This window comes from Malassezia restricta, chromosome VII (genome assembly GCF_003290485.1).
Source record: "Malassezia restricta chromosome VII, complete sequence".
NCBI classification, from domain to species: domain Eukaryota; kingdom Fungi; phylum Basidiomycota; class Malasseziomycetes; order Malasseziales; family Malasseziaceae; genus Malassezia; species Malassezia restricta.
In genome coordinates, this window is record NC_040199.1 from 155,268 (window position 1) to 177,249 (window position 21,982).

The 21,982-nt window shown below is 64.0% G+C and overlaps 13 protein-coding genes across 13 annotated transcripts; 7 read left to right on the forward strand and 6 right to left on the reverse strand.

The window, feature by feature from the left end:
* Window positions 1-91: 91 nt before the first annotated feature.
* MRET_3868 (putative subunit of the 90S preribosome processome complex) lies at window positions 92-901 on the reverse strand (the record flags this gene model as incomplete). The annotated part of the gene is made up of 1 exon (XM_027630495.1): window positions 92-901. One exon carries the CDS (start codon window positions 899-901, stop codon window positions 92-94), a length of 810 nt encoding a protein of 269 aa, XP_027486345.1.
* A 116-nt stretch (window positions 902-1,017) lies between these two features.
* On the forward strand, window positions 1,018-1,724 carry MRET_3869 (Dr1-associated corepressor; the record flags this gene model as incomplete). Its single annotated transcript, XM_027630496.1, has 3 exons — window positions 1,018-1,126; window positions 1,153-1,246; window positions 1,271-1,724. 3 exons carry the CDS (start codon window positions 1,018-1,020, stop codon window positions 1,722-1,724), a joined length of 657 nt encoding a protein of 218 aa, XP_027486348.1.
* Window positions 1,725-2,015: 291 nt separating this feature from the next.
* Window positions 2,016-8,810, forward strand: MRET_3870 (carbamoyl-phosphate synthase/aspartate carbamoyltransferase; the record flags this gene model as incomplete). Its single annotated transcript, XM_027630497.1, has 1 exon — window positions 2,016-8,810. The coding sequence occupies one exon, from the start codon at window positions 2,016-2,018 to the stop codon at window positions 8,808-8,810; it is 6,795 nt and encodes a 2,264-aa protein (XP_027486380.1).
* An 88-nt stretch (window positions 8,811-8,898) lies between these two features.
* MRET_3871 (uncharacterized protein) lies at window positions 8,899-9,726 on the forward strand (the record flags this gene model as incomplete). Its single annotated transcript, XM_027630498.1, has 1 exon — window positions 8,899-9,726. The coding sequence occupies one exon, from the start codon at window positions 8,899-8,901 to the stop codon at window positions 9,724-9,726; it is 828 nt and encodes a 275-aa protein (XP_027486379.1).
* Window positions 9,727-9,742: 16 nt separating this feature from the next.
* Window positions 9,743-10,693, reverse strand: MRET_3872 (BAR domain protein; the record flags this gene model as incomplete). The annotated part of the gene is made up of 1 exon (XM_027630499.1): window positions 9,743-10,693. One exon carries the CDS (start codon window positions 10,691-10,693, stop codon window positions 9,743-9,745), a length of 951 nt encoding a protein of 316 aa, XP_027486256.1.
* A 123-nt stretch (window positions 10,694-10,816) lies between these two features.
* On the forward strand, window positions 10,817-11,830 carry MRET_3873 (mortality factor 4-like protein 1; the record flags this gene model as incomplete). Its single annotated transcript, XM_027630500.1, has 1 exon — window positions 10,817-11,830. One exon carries the CDS (start codon window positions 10,817-10,819, stop codon window positions 11,828-11,830), a length of 1,014 nt encoding a protein of 337 aa, XP_027486254.1.
* An 83-nt stretch (window positions 11,831-11,913) lies between these two features.
* MRET_3874 (uncharacterized protein) lies at window positions 11,914-14,340 on the forward strand (the record flags this gene model as incomplete). Its single annotated transcript, XM_027630501.1, has 1 exon — window positions 11,914-14,340. The coding sequence occupies one exon, from the start codon at window positions 11,914-11,916 to the stop codon at window positions 14,338-14,340; it is 2,427 nt and encodes an 808-aa protein (XP_027486375.1).
* A 32-nt stretch (window positions 14,341-14,372) lies between these two features.
* MRET_3875 (mitochondrial import inner membrane translocase subunit TIM13) lies at window positions 14,373-14,777 on the reverse strand (the record flags this gene model as incomplete). Its single annotated transcript, XM_027630502.1, has 1 exon — window positions 14,373-14,777. The coding sequence occupies one exon, from the start codon at window positions 14,775-14,777 to the stop codon at window positions 14,373-14,375; it is 405 nt and encodes a 134-aa protein (XP_027486374.1).
* A 70-nt stretch (window positions 14,778-14,847) lies between these two features.
* On the reverse strand, window positions 14,848-15,495 carry MRET_3876 (uncharacterized protein; the record flags this gene model as incomplete). The annotated part of the gene is made up of 1 exon (XM_027630503.1): window positions 14,848-15,495. One exon carries the CDS (start codon window positions 15,493-15,495, stop codon window positions 14,848-14,850), a length of 648 nt encoding a protein of 215 aa, XP_027486378.1.
* A 158-nt stretch (window positions 15,496-15,653) lies between these two features.
* MRET_3877 (Bromodomain associated protein) lies at window positions 15,654-17,714 on the reverse strand (the record flags this gene model as incomplete). Its single annotated transcript, XM_027630504.1, has 1 exon — window positions 15,654-17,714. The coding sequence occupies one exon, from the start codon at window positions 17,712-17,714 to the stop codon at window positions 15,654-15,656; it is 2,061 nt and encodes a 686-aa protein (XP_027486253.1).
* Window positions 17,715-17,839: 125 nt separating this feature from the next.
* On the forward strand, window positions 17,840-19,408 carry MRET_3878 (tRNA (guanine37-N1)-methyltransferase; the record flags this gene model as incomplete). Its single annotated transcript, XM_027630505.1, has 1 exon — window positions 17,840-19,408. One exon carries the CDS (start codon window positions 17,840-17,842, stop codon window positions 19,406-19,408), a length of 1,569 nt encoding a protein of 522 aa, XP_027486327.1.
* A 79-nt stretch (window positions 19,409-19,487) lies between these two features.
* On the reverse strand, window positions 19,488-19,937 carry MRET_3879 (uncharacterized protein; the record flags this gene model as incomplete). Its single annotated transcript, XM_027630506.1, has 1 exon — window positions 19,488-19,937. The coding sequence occupies one exon, from the start codon at window positions 19,935-19,937 to the stop codon at window positions 19,488-19,490; it is 450 nt and encodes a 149-aa protein (XP_027486326.1).
* A 250-nt stretch (window positions 19,938-20,187) lies between these two features.
* On the forward strand, window positions 20,188-21,957 carry MRET_3880 (cation efflux family protein; the record flags this gene model as incomplete). Its single annotated transcript, XM_027630507.1, has 1 exon — window positions 20,188-21,957. The coding sequence occupies one exon, from the start codon at window positions 20,188-20,190 to the stop codon at window positions 21,955-21,957; it is 1,770 nt and encodes a 589-aa protein (XP_027486205.1).
* Between the last annotated feature and the right edge of the window lie 25 nt (window positions 21,958-21,982).

Here is a 21,982-nt window from a genome sequence, read left to right on the forward strand (position 1 = left end):
CAACGTATATGCAGCAAAGGCTGCGCCCCCGTCACATGCTTCCACAGCTCGGTTGTGTTGGTCTACACAGCCGCACCCACCACGTGTCTATCTAATACAATGCTACGCGGCACGGCCGCCGTGGGCGTTGCAGGGCGTCGCGGACTGCGCGCTGGCCCAGTAGCATCAGCAAGGCAGTGCATGTTTCTGGCGTTTCGAGCACGGTACGCTGCTTCGCGTCCCGCCAGGTGTAGTCAATGACAAGGGCCTGTGTGTGCTCGAGACGCAGTGAGCCGCGCTCCATAAGACTCTGTAGACGGTGCGGCGTGCCGACACACAGTGGCGCGACGTGTGCACATAGCCATGCATCCTGCTCCTCGACCTTGAAATGGCGCGCGAAGAGCTTGCCCACATGGGTCGTTTTCGGGTTCGGCAGAAGCACTCGCAACACACGCGCGATGTCAGCGGCGCGCTGTGCATTTCCCGCCACCACAAGGACGTGCGGTGCACCGCACTCACTGGATAGCGTGTCAGGCAGTGGAAAAAATTGCCGCACAAATGCAGGCATGTGCTCGAGCGTACGTTCCCGCTCAAACGTGTATGTCTCGGCCATGCATGCGGCAGGCACACCTGTCTCTTGAAGCTCAAGATCGCTCAGCTTGGGAAAAGCTTTGCGTTGCGTCGTGCGCAAAAAGTCTGCTTGGATGTCGGACGGCTGCTGCGCCACCGTCAGCGCCGCTTCGGACTGCTCCTGTCGTACCGCCGCCTTTTTTCGGCGTTGCGTTTTGGCATGCTCGCGACGCTTGCGCTTTTTCTGCGTGGTTGCATCTACAGCATCTGGTACCGCAGGTGCTTGTTCATCGTCGGACTGGGCAATCAGATGCTCGTCCAGCAAGAGCCCATCGTCCAAGTCGTCGCCCATGAGGCGCTTGGATCAGGGGGCGGCACTTTTTATGGCTTACGTCATCGGTTCAGGGCGCTCCTATCTCGTGCTCCTGGCACGACGCGTTCCAACGCTTCTCTCTGTCTCCTAGCGCTATGGTTCGGCGAAGCGCATCGAGCAAATTTCCTATTGCGCGCATCAAGCGCATTATGCAGGCGGACGAAGATGTGGGCAAGGTCGCACAAGCGACGCCTGTGGTCATTTGTACGTGTGGTCGACTGACTTGGCAGCCAAAGCGCTCGAGCTGTTTATTCAGGACATTGTCGAGACAGCGGTTGAGCAGACGCGCAAGACTGGCGGCAAACGCGTTGCGCCGTATCATTTGTACGTAGGCACAGCTAACCTCAGGAAACGCGCCGCTCTCATGACCGAAACCTTTGACTTTTTACGTGACATACTCGAAAAGGTACCAGATCCGCTTGAGTCTGCCACGCCCCGTGGTACGAAGCGACGCAAGACAGCGAAAGCTACGACGGAGGAGGATCCTGTGCAGATCAAGGTGCCGAAATCTGAAGAAAACGCCCCAACCGTACCAGAGGACGACGAGGAAGAACATGTGCCCGTGTCCAAGTATGATCCCGTCCACGATGCATGCGTCGCCGTGTCTGAACCCGAGCAGGAACCCGAGCAGGAACCCGAGCAGGAACCCAAGCAGGAACCCAAGCAGGAACCCAAGCAGGAACTTGAACAGGAGCCCGAACAGGAACCCAAGCAGGAGCTTAAGCAGGAGCCCGAACAGGAACCCGAACAAGAACCCGAACAAGAACAAGAACCCAAGCAGGAAGAGAAGGACCTCGCATAACCTGTACTATAGACGACATAGCACGCCACGGCGCTCCAACCCCATGGGCCTGCCTACTCGTCAGAGCGGCGCCGGTGGCACGCTGCGTGAGCTTACAAACGCTGACAAACATTTGGGAGCCGGTCAAACGGGGCCACCGAAGTCGGATTTTTTTTTTGTCAGTGGCGCCAGCAAAAATCCGTGCCGGCCTTTTTTGCGCTTCACCACTGACTGTGTAGGCGGCGGTTGGCGAACGACATTCGTGACACGTCCGTTGACGACGACGTTTGTGGCGTGCATCCAACAAGGAACATGTCCCGCGAAAGTATGTCGGTATCAGGTCAGGCTCCAACGGCGCCTACGGGCATTTCGCCCTCGTTGCGGAATGCCCTAGCCGACAGTGTGCCTTCCCGTGCTCCATCGCCTGCCCCACCTGTGACACTAGCTCCTGTGGGTCATGAACATGCGCCCAGGATGGTATTGGAACTTGCAGACAAGACCGAGCTCCAGGGCATCAGCTTCGGTGCCGAGGGCAAGAGCGTCTCGGGTGAATGTGTGTTCCAGACAGGTATGGTGGGCTATGTCGAGTCGCTGACGGATCCGTCGTACGAGGGACAGATTCTCGTGCTGACGTATCCGCTCGTTGGCAACTATGGTGTGCCTGCGCGCCCTGCCTCGGACGATGAGGTTCCGAAGCTCAAGGCGCCGTTTGAGTCCTCGCGGATCCATGTGGCAGCGCTCGTGGTCGCCTATTACAGCCACGACTTTAGCCACTATCTTGCGGCTTCAGGCTTGAGTGACTGGCTCAAGGAGCAGGGCGTCCCAGCCGTCTACGGCATCGACACCCGCGCACTCACGAAGCGCATCCGCACGAAGGGAAGTATGCTGGGTCGGCTGCTCGCCCTGCAGCCGCATGCCCCTATGGATGAGAACAACTGGCGCCAGCGCATGATCGACGTGCCTTGGCACGATCCGAACGGCGAAAACCTCGTGGCGCGTGTGTCGCGCAAGACGTCGATGCTCTTTACGCCACAGGACACGCAGCCCGCCGGTCTGCGCGAGGCGAACGAACCGACACTCATGCATGCCAGCGGCCGTCCGATCCGCATCATGGCGCTGGATCTCGGCATGAAGCGGAACCAAATTCGGTGCTTCACGTCACGTGGCGTGGAACTCAAAGTCGTGCCCTTTGACCATGATATCCTGTCGGAGACCGAACCGTATGACGGTCTGTTCCTCTCGAATGGTCCTGGTGATCCCACACACTGCATGTCGACGGTCGAGCGCGTCCGTGCGCTGATCTCGCGGAAGACGGATGTGATCCCTGTGTTTGGTATCTGTCTTGGTCACCAGATCCTGGCCCTGGCTGCTGGCGCGCGCACGACCAAGATGAAGTACGGCAACCGTGGCCAAAACATTCCCTGCACGGACCAGCTCTCGGGTCGCTGTTATATCACGTCGCAGAACCACGGCTATGCTGTCGATGCCGCGTCTCTGCCGGCCGACTGGGCAGAGCTGTTTGTGAATGCGAATGACCACAGCAACGAGGGTATCTACTGCCAGACGGCGCCGTTTTTCAGTGTGCAGTTCCATCCAGAGAGCACGCCGGGTCCGCGCGACACCGAGTTTCTGTTTGATGTGTTTGTGCGCTCGGTGGTGGACCACGCTGCGATTCGGGGTCCGCAGACGGTTGGCCCTGTGGCGTTCCCTGGCGGTCGTCGTGAGGAGCATGAGGCGCGCTTCCAGCGTCTGCGTCCCAAAAAGGTACTGGTGCTGGGCAGTGGTGGTCTGAGCATCGGCCAGGCGGGTGAGTTTGACTACAGTGGCTCGCAGGCGATCAAGGCCCTCAAGGAGGAGGGCATTTACACGGTCCTGATCAACCCGAACATCGCGACGATCCAGACGTCGACGGGTCTTGCCGACAAGGTGTACTTTTTGCCCGTGACGCCTGAGTTCGTGCTCAAGGTGCTGCAGCACGAGCGTCCGGATGGTATTTACTGCACGTTCGGTGGTCAGACGGCCCTGAACGTCGGTATCCAGCTGAATGACGAGTTTGAGAAGCTGGGCGTCAAGAACCTCGGCACGCCGATCGAGACGATCCTCAAGACCGAGGACCGCGACCTGTTTGCCCAGGCGATGGAAGAGATCAACGAGCACTGTGCGCCGAGTGCGAGTGCGAACAACTGGGACGAGGCTCTGCAGGCTGCGCGCTCGATCGGCTTCCCGGTGATTGTGCGGGCGGCCTTTGCCCTCGGTGGTCTGGGCTCGGGCTTTGCGAAGGACGAGGACGAGCTGCGCCAACTGTGCAACACGGCTTTTGCCAACAGCCCGCAGGTGCTGGTCGAGAAGAGTATGCGTGGCTGGAAGGAAATTGAGTACGAGGTCGTGCGTGACTGCCGCGACAATTGCATTACGGTGTGCAATATGGAGAACTTGGACCCGCTGGGTGTGCACACGGGCGACTCGATTGTCGTGGCGCCGAGCCAGACGCTCTCTGACGAAGACTTCCACATGCTGCGCACGACGGCCGTGAATGTGATCCGCCACCTTGGCGTGGTCGGTGAATGCAACATTCAGTACGCGCTGAACCCGCACTCGCGTGAATACTGCATCATTGAGGTGAATGCGCGTCTGTCGCGCTCGTCGGCGCTCGCGTCCAAGGCGACGGGCTACCCGCTGGCGTTTGTCGCGGCGAAGCTCGGTCTCAACATCCCGCTGAACGAGCTGCGCAACTCAGTGACGCGCGAGACGTGTGCGTGCTTTGAGCCGAGTCTCGACTATGTGGTGACCAAGATTCCGCGCTGGGATCTGCGCAAGTTTTTGCGCGTGAGCTCCAAGCTCGGCAGCAGCATGAAGAGTGTCGGTGAGGTCATGGCGATTGGCCGCACGCTGGAAGAGAGTCTGCAAAAGGCCATCCGCTCTGTCGATCCCTCGTTCGCCGGCTTTAGCCAGAACGATTTGGTGGACGACGCGGAGATTGAGGAGGAGCTGGCGTCTCCGACGGACCGCCGCATCTTTGCCTTGGCGAATGCGCTCTCGAACGGCATGAGTATCGAGCGCATCCACGAGCTGAGCAGCATTGACCGCTGGTTCCTCAGCAAGCTGGCGGGCATCATCGCGACGGCGAAGGCCATGGAGCGCAGTGGCGCCGCGCAGATCCCGGCGGACCTGCTGCGCCATGCGAAGCAGCTCGGCTTCTCGGACCACCAGATTGCGCGCTACTCGGCGAGCACGGAGCTCGCTGTGCGCCGCCGCCGCCAGGAGCTGGGCATCATGCCGTTTGTGAAGCAGATCGACACGGTCGCGGCCGAGTTCCCAGCGCACACGAACTACCTGTACACGACGTACAACGCGCTGGAGCACGACGTGAGCTTTGACGACCAGGGCGTGATGGTGCTCGGCTCGGGTGTCTACCGCATCGGCTCGTCGGTCGAGTTCGACTGGTGCGCCGTGCGTGCGATTCGCACGCTGCGTGCGAAGGGCTTCAAGGCGGTCATGGTCAACTACAACCCCGAGACGGTGTCGACGGACTATGACGAGGCGGACCGCCTGTACTTTGAGAACATCTCGCTCGAGACTGTGCTGGACATTTACGAGATGGAACAGAGCGCGGGCGTGATCATCTCGATGGGCGGCCAGGTGCCGAACAACATTGCGCTGCCGCTGCACCGCCAGGGCGTCAAGGTGCTCGGCACGTCGCCCGAGATGATCGACAACGCCGAGAACCGCTACAAGTTCTCGCGCATGCTCGACCGCCTCGGCGTCGACCAGCCGATGTGGAAGGAGCTCTCGTCGCTCGAGGACGCCCACAGCGCGTGTGCGCGCTTCGGCTACCCGGTGCTGGTGCGCCCGTCGTACGTGCTCAGTGGCGCGGCGATGAACGTCGTCTACTCGCCCGAGGACCTCAGCAGCTACCTGTCGCAGGCGACGGCCGTGAACCGCGAGCACCCGGTCGTGATCACCAAGTACCTCGAGGGCGCGAAAGAGATTGAGATGGACGCCGTCGCGAAGGACGGCAAGCTGGTCATGCACTACATCTCGGAGCACGTCGAGAATGCCGGCGTCCACTCGGGCGATGCGACGCTCATTATGCCGCCGCAGGACCTCGAGGCCGCGACGGTGCGCCGCATCGAGCATGCCACGAGCATGATCGTGGCGGCGCTCAACGTGACGGGCCCGTGCAACATCCAGTTCATCGCGAAGAACAACGAGATCAAGGTGATCGAGTGCAATGTGCGTGCCGCCCGCTCGTTCCCCTTCGTGTCGAAGGTCACGGGCGTCGACGCGATCGAGATGGCGACGTGCGCGATGATGGGCCTGGACTTGCAGGCGTATCCCCCGGTCGACATGCCGCGCGACTACGTCGGCATCAAGGTGCCGCAGTTCTCGTTCTCGCGCCTTGGCGGTGCCGACCCGATCTTGGGCGTCGAGATGGCGTCGACGGGCGAGGTCGCGTGCTTCGGGCGCAACAAGTACGAGGCGTACCTGCGCGCGCTCCTCGCCAGTGGCATGCGCATGCCGACAAACAACGTGCTCCTGAGCATCGGCCCGTACAGCGAGAAGCAGGAGCTCCTGCCGTCCGTGCGCACGCTCCACCAGCTCGGCTTCACGCTGTACGGCTCGTCCGGCACGGCCGACTTTTACTCCGAGAACGGCATCCCCGTCATCCACCTCGAGGCGCTGCCCGAGGACGAGGACTGGCGCGGCGAGCAGGGCAACAAGGCGTCGTACTCGCTGCTCACGCACCTCACGCAGGGCCGCAGCTCCCTGTTCATCTCGCTGCCGAGCAAGAACAAGTACCGCCGCCCGTCGTCGTTCACGTCCATGGGCTACCGCGCGCGCCGCCTCGCCATCGACCGCTCGATCCCTCTCGTGACGAACGTCAAGAACGCCAAGCTCTTTGTCGAGGCCCTCGCCGTCCACCGCCGCCAGGGCAACGAGTTCCATCTCTTGCCCGTCGACGCCAAAACGTCGCATGTCACGTGCTCGTTCCCCGGCCTCGTGCAGCTCCAGGCCGTCGTGCCGGCGCTCACGAAGGACGCCGTGGCCGCGTATACGCGCGCGGCCGCGCGCGGTGGGTTCACGTCGATCGTGTTTGCGCCTCTTGGTGCGCAGAGCGCGATCGTCGACGACGCGTCGCTGTCGGCCGCCGAGGCGGCGCTCGACGGCTCGTGTGCGATTGACGCGTCGCTCACGCTGCTCGCGACGCCCGAGCATGTCGACGAGCTGCCTGCGCTCGCTGCGCGTGTGCGCGCCTTGTACGTGTCGTACGCGGGCGAGGCGCAAGTGCACAGCGCGCGCACGGCGAACGTCGCTGCGTACTTTGCGCACTGGCCCGAGGACAAGCTCATCATCACCGACGCGGCCGGCGCGCATCTCGCGTCGGCGCTGCTCCTTGCGAGTCTGCATCGCCGTGCGCTCCACGTCACGAACGTGCGCACGCGCGACGACGTGCAGCTCATTGCGCTCTCGAAGAAGCAGGGCCTGCGTGTGACGTGCGACGTCGCCGTGTACGCTCTCTTCTTCTCGAGCGACATGTACCCGATGGCCTCGTGCCTGCCGTCGTCGAGCGACCAGGCCGCGCTCTGGGAGCATCTCGAGCACGTGGACGCACTCTCGGTCCACACGGTCCCGCACGACCTGGCCGTGCAGACGGGTCACACGCCCAGCCAGCCGGTCGCGGGTCTCGACGACAGCGTGCGTCTGCTGCTGCAGGCCGTGAACGACGGCCGTCTCACGCTCGACTTTATCGAGTCGCGCCTGTGCACGAACCCACGCACCATCTTCCAGCTGCCCGAGCAGCCGCACACGCACGTGTTTGCCGAAGTCGACCGCATCGCTCAGGACGACGAGCAGGCCGGTGTGTGGTCGCCTGTGCAGGCAGCTGCGCTGCGCGGCACCATCAACCGCGTCGAGGTGCGTGGCCAGACGATCATGCTCGATGGCAGGTGGCAGACGGACGCGCCGCTCGGCTCGAACGTGAGTGCCGTCGCGCCGCCGATCAAGGCCGCGGCCGCCGCGGCCGAGACGCCTGCGATGCCGGCGGTGCCCGCGTCGCCGTCGTGGCCCGCGCGCTCGCCGTTCCACCGCGCCGCGCGCGGCATGGCTCCGATGGACGAGCTGCGTCTCGATCCGATCGCCGGCCCCGCGCCCGCGACGCAGCTGTCGCTCTACCATCCGTCGCTGTCGCGCCGCCACATCTTGTCGGTGCGCCAGTTCACGCGCGACGACTTGCACGCGCTCTTTGCTGTCGCGCAGGAGATGCGCTTCCTCGTGCAGCGCCACGGCACGCTCGACATTCTGCGCGGCCGGCTCCTGTCGACGCTCTTTTACGAAGAGTCGACGCGCACGTCGTCGTCGTTTGAGGCGGCGATGCTGCGCTGCGGTGGACAGGTCGTGTCGATCAACACGTCGCGCTCGTCGGTGGCCAAGGGCGAGACGCTCGCGGACACGGTGCGCACGCTCGGCTGCTACAGCGACGTGATTGTGCTGCGTCATCCCGCGGTCGGCTCGTCGCAGGAGGCGGCGAAGTTCTCGCCCGTGCCGATCATCAACGCGGGCGACGGTGTCGGCGAGCACCCGACGCAGGCGCTGCTCGATGTGTTTACGATCCGCGAGGAGCTCGGCACCGTGAATGGCCTCACGGTCACGATGCTCGGCGACCTCAAGAACGGCCGCACGACGCACTCGCTCGTGCGCCTCCTGTCGCTGTACGGCGTGCGCGTCAACTTTGTGAGCCCTCCGTCGCTCGAGATGCCCCGCGAGGTGATTCGCGAGGTGCTCAAGCTCGGCATGCCCGTGTACGAGACGGCGAACCTCGACGAGGTCATCGGCAAGACGGACGTGCTGTACGTGACGCGCATCCAGCGCGAGCGCTTTGCGTCGCCCGAAGAGTACGAGGCCGTCAAGGGCTGCTACGTCGTCAACAACGATGTGCTCGCTCGCGCCAAGCCCGACATGGTCGTCCTGCATCCCCTGCCGCGCGTCGACGAAGTCGACTTGGAGGTCGACTTTGACATCAAGCGCGCCGCGTACTTCCGCCAAATGCGCTGCGGCCTGTTCATCCGCATGGCGCTCCTGGCCATGGTCCTGCAGTCGCCGGCCTAGGCCGCGACGCCCGTACGATTAGTCAGCGTCATAGTCCGCGCCCCTCGCTCCCTCTGGCCTCGTCGTCGACCCAGCGCGGCTGCCTCGGATGCCCACGCCGCCTGCCTGGGACCCGGACGTGGCGTTGCAGTGGCCTCCGCCGTACCATGCCTTGATCGGCACGTACGCCTGCGTGTTTGCCAGCACCACAGGCGTGCTGCTGCTCTACGTCATGATGCGCCGTCCCAGGGCCTGCTACGCGTACGCCACGGGCGTGTCGGCCCTCTCTGCCGCCGCAATGTGCGTGCGCTACGTGCGCCCAGAGCGCTTCTACATCGCGCGCCTCTTGGACTTGTGGCTCGCGGAAGCCACGCTCGGCATGTGCATGCGCCTCCTCGATGCGCTCATGGCGCTCGTCGCACTGTCAGGCCGAGGCGCGTGGCCGCACCGCCCAGCATGGCAGGCCTACATGCGCGTCTCGCACATCGCATGGGCCTGCTCGGGCCTCACCGTCCGCAGCCGCCTGCTGTACTCGCTCATGTACCTGCTCGTGTGCCTGCAATGGGGCATGTACGCCACCACGCTGCACCGACTCCGACGCGCGCTCCCCGTCAGGGAACGCGCGCCTGCACTGACGCCCACGACCGCATGGCGCGTGTCAATATCGTTGCTGCATCCGCCGCGCCCGCGCCAAGTGTCGCCGAACACCCTCGTATACCTGCACGACCTGCTGGGCTCGGCCGTCGTCTTGTGCGTCCAGCTCATGTTCCTCGTCATCTACACATACGCGGAAGAGCTGCGCGACTTTCACGCGTGGATCGTCCACACGACGCGCCTCTTCTCGCTCGTGTTTGTGGGCCTGCTCATGGCGCCAGGCCTTGTCCCCCGCTTCGCTGCCGCCAACTACCGCGCGCCACGATACCCGACCTGTCCCTAGCTACGATGTACGTACGTTACTCCCGCGATGCACGAAAGTCTGTCTCGACACTCGTGACCACGTCCGACATGTCCGCACTCAGCTGCTCGAGCGTCGCAGCCGCCGAGCGGTGGTACGCCAGCTGCGCCTGCACGAGCTGCGCCAGACTCTTGATCGGCTCCGGATTGTCCAGCACCGTCTTCATCAAGCTGATCGCCTCCTCCGTCGCACTCACCAGCTTGTCCTCCGCCTGCTCGACCTCCTCCCGTATCGACGCCAGCTTGCTGCCACTCGGCGTACTCGACTGCTCCGCCGACTTGAGATGCGCGCGCCATCCATCCAGGTGCAGGCGCGCATCACGCACCTGCTGGCGCGCACGGATCGCCATCTGGATCTGCGCGCCAAACGTATTCCACACCACCAGGAACGAATAGACGATCGACTGGTCCTGGTGCAGGCGCGCATGGCCCACGGCATCCTGCGCCACAGCAAAGCGGCGCAGCAGCTCGGCCAGCTTGCTCTCCGTCGTGTCCACGAGCTCGCCCTCCGCATACGCCGGCACTTTCGGAGGACACTGCGACAAGTCCATCGCCGCGGCCGTCGCACTGCGCGCGATCGCATGACTCAGCGTGCGTGGATGCGACGCCGACGCCGCAGGCGCAGGCGCCGCACTCTTCGTCGCCTGCGCCGCCCACGTCGACAGCGTGTGGCCCAGATGCTGAGCACCATGCGTCACAGACTCCTGCAGCGCATGCGGGTAGTCATACGCCTCGTTCTCATACGTCTTGATCGTGCGCACCATGTGCTGGTGCGCACTTTTCAGCGCATCCACCCGCTGCTCCAGCTGCTTGTACTCAGCCGGCAGCTCCGTCAGATCCTGTGCATGGCCAAAGCGCTCACGCGCCTGCTGGTTCAGCGTGCCAAAGCGCTCCGTCAGCTTCTGGCCCAACGGCCCCACGGACGCCGTCCACTGCTTCCAGTGCTCCATCGTGCGCCCCGCCAACGTGTCCTCCACGCACGCCAAGCGAGCGCGGCCGTCCCGCCAAGGCCACGTGGCACTCGAGCGCGTGGCAGCGCTCGCTGCGCACGCCGCCCACGTTCGTGCGCCGCGATGCAGTACCAGCCGGAGGAAAAGGTGCTGTGCTTCCACGGGCCGCTCATGTACCAGGCCAAGATCCTGATGGCCGAAGACTGGAAGGGCACAGAGAATCAGCATGGCGCCGTGGGGCCGCACTACTTTGTGCACTACCAGGGCTGGAAAAAGACGTGGGACGAGTGGGTGCCCGACGCGCGCCTGCTCAAGTACACGGACGAGAATCTCGCGCGGCAAAAGGCCCTCGTCGATGCGCACAAGGCCGAGGCGGCCGCAGCGGCGGCCGTCGCGGCGGCGCACGCAGAGAACGCCGCCTCGCGATCCAAGACAGATGCGCGCCACAAGGGCGGCAGCGCCGCTGGCCCAGGCACGGCGAGCGGCCGGCGTGGGTCGAAGCGGAGCCGCGACGCCTCCGAGGCGGACGACCACGAGCGCAAGCCTGATTTGCGCCTCGTCCTGCCCGAGTCGCTCAAGTCGCAGCTCGTCGACGACTGGGAAAACATCACGCGGAAAGAGCAGCTCGTCCCCCTCCCACGCACACCCAATGTCAAGCAGATTCTCCAAGAGTTCGCCGAGCGGCACCGCCCGTCCGACGCGCGATCGTCCCACGTGCTCTCCGAGGTGCTTGCAGGCCTCCAGCTCTACTTTGACAAGAGTCTCGCCCAAAACCTGCTCTACCGCTTCGAGCGCGAGCAGTACGTGCAGATGCGGAAGCTGCACGGACCCCAGCCTCGCGACGAGGAGCCCAAGCCCGCGCGGCGCGGACGCGCAGCGCAGCAGGAAGTGCCCGTGAACGCTGCTGGCCAGCTGGATCTCGAGGCAAGCGACATGTACGGGGCAGAGCACCTCCTGCGCCTATTTGTGAATCTACCGGACATTGTATCACATACCAGCATGGACCCCGCGTCTGTGTCCCTCCTGCGCGACCACGTCCACGCCTTCCTCGCGTTCCTCGCCCAGGAGCAAGCGCGCCTCTTTTGCCAGGCGTACCAGGAGCCCAGCCCCGCCTACCATCGCCTCCATAGTGTATAACATTCGGCCGAGACGTGTTGCGGCGGCCCAACCACGACGGACCGAGGCACGTCGCGTGGCCCAGGTGTTTTGTCCCACCCAACATGAACGTGCAGGTGGACAGGAATCAGCCACGCACGCCCGCGACCGACAGCCGCGCGCTGCAGAACCTGATCAAGAGCGAAAAGGCGTACGTCGACGACCTCCTGGGCGCCACGTCTGCCGCCTACGCGGCCGCCTCGTCCCTCCACGCCTGGGGCATCTCCGAGACACCGGACCTGGATCATGCATCGGGCATCGTGTCGCAGGCACTCGAGTCCGCCGCGAACGCGCAAAAGACGTACGCACAGGCCCTCGATCAGTACAATGCGTCACTAAGAGACATGCTCGATCGCGAGCAGAGCATCCGCAGCATCGTGCGCGACCGCGACATTCTCATGAGCCGCGTCATCAAAATGACACAGCGCAAACCAACGCGTTGGGAACTGATGAAAGGCGAGGAAGACCACCAAGCACGCGTCATCGACGCCCAAAACGAGCTCCAGGCATGCGAGCAGACACTCGCGAATGAGACGACCGCTCTCGTGGCCGTCAAGCGCCGCACCTTCAAAGAGGCCCTGACAATGCGCGCCAAGGTGCTGGGCGATACGGGCGCCCGCATGATGGACAGCGCGCGCGATATCCTCGTGTTCCTCGACACATTCGACGCGGACTACCCCGTCGCACCCGTGCCCATCCAGCCGTATACGATGCCGTACCCGCCGCCGCCGCCACCCACCGTCGTCGGCCCCGCGGATCAGCACGTGTTCTTGTCCGACGCCTCCGTCTTTCGCCACATCATGCCACAGGAAGCGCAGCCACAGCCGCTCATCCAGCCCAGCGCGCATGACCACGCGCTGGTGTACGAGCAGCCGCAGCTGCCGTACGAACAGGCCTGGACCGAACCTGCCGCCGACGCCGTGGCTCCATCGCCGCTGCCATCGATGGATCACTCGTCACTCATGGCCTCGCCTGTGCCACGCTCGCGCTCCAGGACGAAGCGCTCATCGAGCCTGTCGCGACACTTGCACGCTGCCTCGCTGCCGACCGTGCCCGGTGGCGTGCCCACCGCGCCGCGCATGAACCTGGACCACGCTCGCGATGGCTTCGTGGCGCCGGCCGTCCCGGGTGGCGTGCCGACAGCGCCGCGTCTCTTTGTGCACGACAACGACTCCGACGAGCTCAGCACGGCGGACACGTCCGTCGTGCATCGTCCACAGCGGCATCGCCGCGTCGCCTCGGACGATGGACACCGACGATCCCACTCGTCAGGCGGCGGCTTCTTCTCGCGCGTCTCGAATCTCTTCCGCACCGACATGGCCGGCGCGCCATCCAGCTCCGACGCACTCCTATCGCCCAGGAAGAGCAGCAGCAGGTCTGGCCGGTCGTCTGCGTGGCACATGCGCGAGCACCGCGACAGCAGCGACGACGAGATGCCCACGAATGTGACGCGCCACGTGAACGAGCGTGTAGGTGCGAGCCGTGCCACGCCACGCATGCCGATCCGTTCTCGCGAGGAGCAGATGCTCGACGATGCCATCCGGCAAAGCGTGATTGGCGCCGGCATCACCGCCCGGCCCTCCTCGCGCCAGTCAGACTCGTACGGCATCTCCAAGGGCCCGCCGCCTGCGCATGTGATGCATCAGCGCAAGACACGCAGCAGCTCCGTGGATCTCGGTGCGCCGGGCGCCACGCGCAAAGTCAAGAAACGCGTGAGCTCCGACCGCGTATCGTCGACAGGCTCGGCCGCCTCGACGCACTCGGTCAAGACGAAAAAGAAGCGTGATCCAGCGACAGGTCATGCATTCCCACCGCCCGCTCCCTCGAGCTACTTCCATCCAAGCAAGCATGCGACCGAGTCATGGGTCACGCGTCCTGATCAGCTGGCACCCGGCGCCTCCAGCACACCTAGCTCGTCTCGTACCGCGACGCCGCTCAAGTCGGCTATCAAGACCAAAAAGACGCCGAAGAAGAAGCATATCTCCATTTCCGAGTCGCAGACGGACATTCCCTTCAAGCTCGAACTCGGTCGGCCCGTCGACGGCACCGGCTCCCTCGGCATGGACACGACGCCCGCGGCCGAGAGCCTGGCACCCGCTCTCTCGTACCTCCAGGTGACCGCGCCACCCAACCAGGCCGCGCCGGACACCGAGGCCTCTGAGATTTACCGCGCGTTTTTGTCGGAAGGCATCCCGACGTCTACGAAGGAGGCACCTGCGCCCGCAGCCGAGGCGCCGCCGCCTGCGGCGCCGCTCGCCCCCGCTCCGCTGGTGCGTGAGGAGACCACGCCCAGCCCCGGACCGTCCACGTGGAACACACGGATCGGCCGGCGCGACGCGGACTCGAGCGACGAGGACGACGCGGCTCTCGGCGGCAGCGACTACTACTCAGCCCGCGCAGCCTTTGGCGAGTCGACGCGCCATCTCGGCTTGGCTACGGGTGCGATTCAGCCCAGCGAGGAAGGCGTCAAGAAAAAGGCCACGCGGACGTAATCTCCCTACGTAGAAGGCATCGGTCGCATGGTCTAGGCGGCCTCGGTAGCGAGTGCGCCTGACGCACGCTCCGCAGCAATACGTCGCACATACGTCGCGCTCACGATGTTGAATGCTTCAAAGTACCGCTCAAGGCACCGTTCCGCGCACGTCTGCTCCTTGCTGCTCAGCGACGAGCCGGGCGCCGGCACGCACTTGGTGTAGCACTTGTCGGTCGCCTTGCTAATGAGCTGCTGAGCATTCGCCATAGCGATCTCTGTAGAGACGCGCTGCTTGAGCGCCTCTTTTTGCTCATTCGTCGCGCTCGCTTGACTCTTGGAGCCGGTGAAGGAGAAGGCCATCGCGAAGAGATAAAAAGGTCGCGACGCTCGACGTGCCTCGCTGACCCCGACGGCCGACGGGTGGAGGGATCCGAGAAAAGACCCACGTGATGCCATCGTCCCACGTTGCCTCTGGATGCCGCCGGCAGGGACGGCGAGCTCGTCGATCGTGCGCCTCGTCGCGGCGCTATCGCGTCGGTTTCTGGCGCTGGGGTGCCGACGTGTGCGTGTGCTGGGAAGCGATGCGTTCGTGCGCCTTCTCACGGATCCGCAACGTGCCGCGGAAGGCCGCGGCATCGTGTCCCTGGCGAATCACATCTCCGTGCTCGACGAGCCGCTCATGTGGGGCACGCTGCCCCGCTCGCTGTTTCAGCAGGAGCGCACCGTGCGCTGGAGCCTGGGCGCCAGTGACATTATTTTCAAAAACGAGCTCTGCCGCTGGTTCTTCCATCGCGGACAGACTTGGGAAGTGTTCCGGGGCCAGGGCATCTACCAACCCGCTATCAATCATGCGATCACGCGCCTGGGCGCGGGGTCGTGGGTACACATCTTCCCGGAGGGCAGGGTCAATCTGAGCCGCTCGACACGCCTGCGCCGCTTCAAGTGGGGCGTATCGCGGCTCATTCTCGAGGCGCCCACCACACCGCATGTCGTGCCGATATGGCTCACGGGCTTCGACCAGGTCATGCCGGAACCCCGCGCACCACCGCGCTGGCGCCCGCGCCTCGGCGCTGATATCAGCGTGGCCTTTGGTGCGCCCATTCACGTGGACCCTTTTGTGCTGGCGCACCGCACAGGCGCACCATGCCCGGCCGTAGCGGCCCCCGACGAACATATACCCCACGACCTGCACCCAAGCGACCACCCGACGTACGCTGCGATTCGCAGTCACCTGGCCGCGCACCTGCGCGCGAGTCTCGCGCACCACGGTGAGCAGACGCGCATCGCGCTCGGGTACGGCGCCGGCGAAGGCACACTCGTGCATAGAGCCTCCTACTCCACCAACGCCTGCAGCACCTGATCCAGCGCCGGCGCCGCCCCTGATTTCTGCCACAGCGCCGCAGCGAGCGAGCCGTCTTCGTCGTCTAGCAGCTGCATCAGCTTGTCCGACGCATCCACATGCGCCTGCATCGACTGCCCGACGTCCGAGAGCAGCCCCAGCAGGCCGCCCGTCATCGGCTCGAGCACCGCGCGCCGGACATGCTGATGCAAGTGTGTATCGCCCGACGCGCCGCCCACAAACTCGGCGAGGCTGCGGGCGTAGGCGAGGCCGTCGACGCTGCCGTACACGGTATCAATGAGGCGCTCCGACTCCTGCGCGCCCTGCATGGCGACCTGCAGAGCCGGCGGAAGATGCTGCAGAGATGCACGCGGCACAAACTGCGCGGTGCGCGGTAGGCCCACGGCTCGGTACGGCAGCGACCGAAGACACTCGCGCAGCGTGTGCAGCAGCGGCTCGCCGGACGCCGTCGCATACGGCTGCAGCGGCTGGTCGTCCGAGACGCACGCTGCCCACGCCGGCACACTCGCGTACAGCCCCACGTCCTCGTGCGCGAGAATGCGATGCATGTGCGGCCGGAAAAACGTCCAGTTCGACTCGTCGCGCTCCTGCTCCAATTCGCGTTCGCGGCGATTCAGGCGCAGCCGCGCTTCCTGCAATGCGGGTGGCGGCAGAGCGGGCCAGATCGGCCGCATCGGCCGTGTGCCATGCGTGCCCAGACCCGACGGACCAGGCACCGACGCCAGCATGTAGGGCAGCGCGCGCTGGGCGTCTGGCACATGCGTGTGTTCGAACGAGTGACTGGTGTTCTTGCTCGCAGCCTCAGGATACGTCCGTGTCGCGGCATAGAGGGCATCAGGGCGCCCAGGCTGCGCAGGCGGAAACACCAAGCTCGGCTCGCCGGGCGCGGGCGGTGCACCGGCAGCGGACGACGGCGACGAGGCCGCCGCCGCATTGGGCGGGGGCTGCGCCGCTAGCATCATCGGCAAGTGCTGCAGCGACTCGACCTGAGGCGCTAACAGCGTCTGCTGAGCGAGATACTCACGCACGTCGGCCAGCTGCGTCGCGTCGAGCGAACCGTCGTCGTGAAACGCAAAGGGCGACGCTTCGGTGTCCTCCACGGCATCCTCTGTCGCGGTCGTGGACAGAGGCGGCGCCAGTCGCCGCTTCGGCTTGGCATGCACTCGCGCGCTGCACGCACTCTTCCCGGTCAGTTGGTGCTGGCCGACACCAGCGTACGCCAGCGTGCGCCGGAACAGCAGCTCGTCGGGATCGGTCGTTTGGACGCCCTGGAGCGACCAGGTCGTCGATCGCGCACTGCCGATGCGCATCATGCGGCGACTGAGATGCTCGGCGTGCGGCTCGGCCTCAATCGATAGGGACGAGCGCTTCCTGCGGCCGCGCCGGGCAGGGGGCTCCTCGGGCTGCTGTGCGTCGAGCTGGTCGTCGTCGACCACGCTCATGGCCTCGCGCGCAATCGCCCGAAGACCCCACACTTCGAGACGGCGCGCGGCCGTGTGGTAAATCGAGCTCGGTGGATTAAACTGCTGCGCATTCTGCGTCACCAACATAAAGTCGTGCTGGAACATGTCCATATGTGTATAGTACCCCTCGTGAATGCGCTTCTCCATCGTGCCGAGATCCATGGGATGCGTGATCACGTCGCGGTAGCCCGGCACTTCGTCGGCGTTCACGGGCTCGTGGAAAAACAGATACGAGTCGCGCTTCTTGAGGCCGACAATCAGGGCATCGAGCGCAGCGCGCAGCGTCTTTGACCGCAGCTGCTTCAGTGGGCGCACGCTCACGAGCGTATCAGCAGGCGGCACCCGCGGCAGGGCACGCGGCCTCTCAGAGGCTGACTCGTCGCCCGGCCTGCTGGGCGTGCGGCTGCGCTTCACCTTGATTCGCACAGGCGGCTGCGGCGCGGGCGACGCACGCCCATCGTCACTAGAAGAATCCGCCCACGACTCACTAGAACGGCCATCGTCGTCCAGATCCGACTCGTGTGCTCGCTCGGCGCCCGGCGAAGCTCGCGCCGCGTCGTCCTGCGACATGCCACGAGGAAAGCCACCGAAGGGCGCTGAGTCAGCGCTTCGCACCCTAATTTTGCAGGCCTACCTCCATCGTGTATCGCTCGTGGGTCGCTAGAACGTGGCGTGTCGCTGTACACGTGCGCTGGATGAGCTACATTGACAAGCCGCGCTTCCACAAGCCGACGCACCCTGCGCGTGCCAAGCCTGTGCCGGAGGACCCGAGCTTGGAGCCGTCGACGGCGCTGCGCCTGCCGCTCTTGAGGTCTGATCATGTGCCGAGCGACGCACCGCCTCTGCAGGCCCACGCACAGGCCGGTATCGAGATGCAGCGCAGGGCCATGGATGATGTGCGCGAGCGCGACAGGCAGCAGGCCGAGCAGCTCGAGATCCTCATGCGCGCCAAGGCACAGCTGCGCAAGGAACTGCCGCTGTGCGGTGTTCGATGCGCCGCGGCCGCGTGCAGCTCACTCGCTCACCACCCGGACGTCCGTGAGCATGTGTTCCGGTCGCGTCGCTCGAAGCACATCCAGCCTGATCCGCAGGGCGATGCAGCCGTCCGTGTGCTGCAGCTGAGTCTGCAGCAGGACGAGCGCGTGCCACAGCCTCTGATGGCCGCCGTGCAAGCCTGGAACGGCACGCTGATCCCGCATCCTGTCGTCTTCGACTGGGACTACTGGAACGTCGATCAAATTCTGCGCGCATTGCTCCCCGATGCGCTCGAAGAGGGCGCCCCATCAGCCTTTTCCATGGTCGGACACATTGCGCACGTCAATCTCCGTGAAGAGTACTTGGCCTATCGCTACCTGATCGGCCAAGTGATTCTCGAAAAGACGCCGCGCGTCGAGACGGTCGTCAACAAGCTCGACACGATCGAGACGGAATTTCGCGTCTTTGCGATGGAGCTGCTCGCCGGCAAGCCGGCGTACACGGCGCAGGTGTCCGAGTCGGGCTGCCTCTTTACGCTCGACTTTCGGCACGTGTACTGGAACAGCCGCCTTCACACTGAGCACGGACGCCTCATCGACCAGTTCCTGCCGTTCCAAGTGGTCTCGGACGTCATGGCCGGCGTCGGGCCTTTCGCTGTGCCAGCCGCCAAAAAGGGATGCTGGGTCCTGGCCAACGACCTCAACCCAGCATGCCACGCCAGTCTCGTGCACAATGCACGCCAAAATAAGGTCGAGGCGCACTGTATACCCAGCTGCGAAGACGGCCGCGCCTTCATCCGGCGCAGTATCCTGCAGGCATGGGACGCCGCATTCCCCGCCCAGGACGCCTCTCTGATGAGCGGGCGCCAGAAGCGGCGCGAGAGAAAGACGCCTAGCGACACGACGCCATCCGCCCTCGATCCTCGGCCACGTCGGCTCATTGACCACTTTGTCATGAACCTGCCCGCGACGGCTCTCGAGTTCCTCGATGCCTTTCGCGGTGCGTATACGGATCTCGCCCAGCATGTGGGCTACGAGGCTCTCGAGGCTGAAATCCAAGCTCGGCAGCAGGCTCCGCAACTCGAGCCGTGGCCCATGGTGCACGTCCACTGCTTCACCAAGGACGTAGAACATGCCGCCACGGACATTTGCGCTCGCGCCAGTGCTGCGCTCGGTGCGCATCTCGCGCCCTCCGACGTGTCGCTGCACCTGGTCCGCTCCGTGGCGCCCAACAAGGACATGTACTGCCTGAGCTTCCGTCTACCTCGCCATGTGCTATACCATCCTTAGTCTAGAATACTGTTCTGCCAATCTAGCACGCCCTGACGCGTACACAAAATGTGACGAATCTCGTCCGGCGGATCGTGCCCTAGCGCCTTGGCACGGTCCCACCGCTCGAGGCGGGTGAGGCCCATGCACGGCCCGTATGTCGGATTGAGGTCGAATACACGCAGGATGAGCTCAATGCGGTGCATGCCCTCAGTGTGGATCGGGTAGATACCCATCGTCTCGCGCGTGCGGGCCCAGAGAGCATCGTAGCGCGGATCGTTGATGTCGATCGATGGCCGACCTTTAGCCTGCTGAAGTAGCTCTGGAGGGTAGGTCCCGTGGCTCTCGTCTGCTTGTGCCACGGCCTTGGCGGCAGCTTCGAGCTTCGCCGCCCGTTTTCCGCTCGTACGCACAGCCGCTTCACGCGACTTGGACGCCGTAAAGCCGAGGCGCGGCGCTCCTCGCAAGGCAGGCATGACCAAACACCAACGACGCCGCCGCCACCGCCACCGACTCGGCCAGGGAAATGTTGGTTCTCGCACGTGATCATACCATGGCCTACCCCGCGACCGCCGCATGGCCTTAGCGCACACTGGCACACCTTCCTCTGCTCTCGGTCATGAGCATGGCAGTAGCAGCATCCATAGCAGTGTCTCGCTCTCTACAAAGAGTCCATCGTCGTCACCTCGCGCCGCTTCGCGTGCCTTTCGGTAACTGGGACTGGACTCATCCTCCGAGTGTTGCTTTATAAGCAATGCGCTGGCCCCGGGCAGGGGCAGGTTCGCGTCCCCTCACTTGGTATGGCGTCGGAGCCACCGCAGCGCATCGTACCTGCGCTGAATCCGCAGCGCCGTGTGCCAAGATCAGCACCTACACGTACGGTACCGAGCAGCGCCCACGAGGCTCGTGGAGCCGCGCAGCGCGAGCACTCGCGAAGGAGCTCGCATATTCATGCACGGAATCTATCGGCCTTCTTTCCGCGGCCAGGCACAGACGCAGCGCGTGAATATGAAGCATTCCGGTCTCAACAGCCACAGATTTTACCCAAGATAGTGACGCAGGATGCAGAGCCTGCGTCCCCCGATACCGTGTCACCGGTCAAGCGCCGTGATCAGCGACGCAGCGAGCGTCGCGCGAGTCATATTCTGTCGCCGTCCATGCAGCTTGATCCGACTCAGCTCATTTCGCCCGATCCTATGCGAGCGTCATCTGCTGCATGGACGTCTATGCCTAGCCGTGCCGTCTCGGAATCCTTTGTCACGCCTGAAGAACCACTCGATACACTTCAGCCCCTGCCGTGCGGTATGTACTCGCTGGTAGCGTTCAGTACGGTGCACTTTGGCTTGGGCGCTACGCTATGGGTGATGGGCCAGCTGCGCGACTCACTTGCTCTCACAGGCTTTGGCTTCCTGGTCGTGTTTGATACGCTGGGACTCGTGAATGCCATATGCAAATACCGCACCAAGTCCGCAGCCACCGAGCCCTTGCGGCGCCCTTTTGGCATGCACCGCTTCGAGTCACTGTTAGACTTTACGCTCGTTTTGTACCTCTTCTTTGCTGGCATGTATATGTGCAAGGAGAATGCTGAACACGCTTTACTCGCGTCGAGCGCACCACATGAAGAGGACCGAGCGGGTCTCGTTCTGCCGCTAGGCGTGTTAGTCCTGGCGCTTGGCATGTGCTTCGGAACCAATGTTGTGCTTCGGAATCACGAGCGGCTCGGCATGGCTTGTGGCATGGGCCTGGACGGATGGCACGAAAGCCTGGATGGACGTCCGCGCCGTCCATCGCATACACGCCATATGTCCGTCTTGGTTCGTCCAGTGATGGCGGCACAGCCCTTGTACCATGCATTTTTGAACCCGTTTGCGGGCTTGATTCTGTTTTTTGCCATGGTGCTGGTCGCATCGGCCGTCGTCCTGCCGCCTACCCAGGCAGCATCGTTTGATAAGCTGCTGGCCGGTCTCGAGGGCGTATCGATGATGTACGTGAGCCTCACGGCCCTTCGTCCGCTGTGCAAGCTTCTTCTGCAAGCAGCGCCACCACCGAATGACGCTCAGCTGATGCAGGTTCAGCGAGCGCTCAGCAAGGTCGAGTCACACCCTGCCGTCGTTGGGATACCACATGTACAGACATGGCAGCTGACGCTTCCATCGCTGGGCTATACCAAGTCGGGCATCGGTACAGACGGCCAGCGTGGATTGGCTCATGTGCTATCAATGCACCGGACTATCAAGTCACCTCCTCTCGTGGTGACCGTGCACATCAAAATCAAGCCGGATGCTACGGCTCAAGAATATGAAGACGTGTCGCGCGTGGCCTGGCTCCATGGGTCCCTTGCCTTGAATGTATCGCCAGCATGCCAAGTGGGCGATGCCGTGCGGGGCAGTCAGTGTGTGGGCGATCTGACCGTCCAAGTTACGCGTGAGGGACAAGACGCAGGCCACCATCACCACCACCATGACTGCCATCACCACGGTCACCACCATCACGATCATGGCCACCACCACAGCCACCATCACGGCCACCATCACGATCACCGCCATGGTCACCATGTGTGTCAATCATAGTCGGCCCGTAATACCCAGTATATCT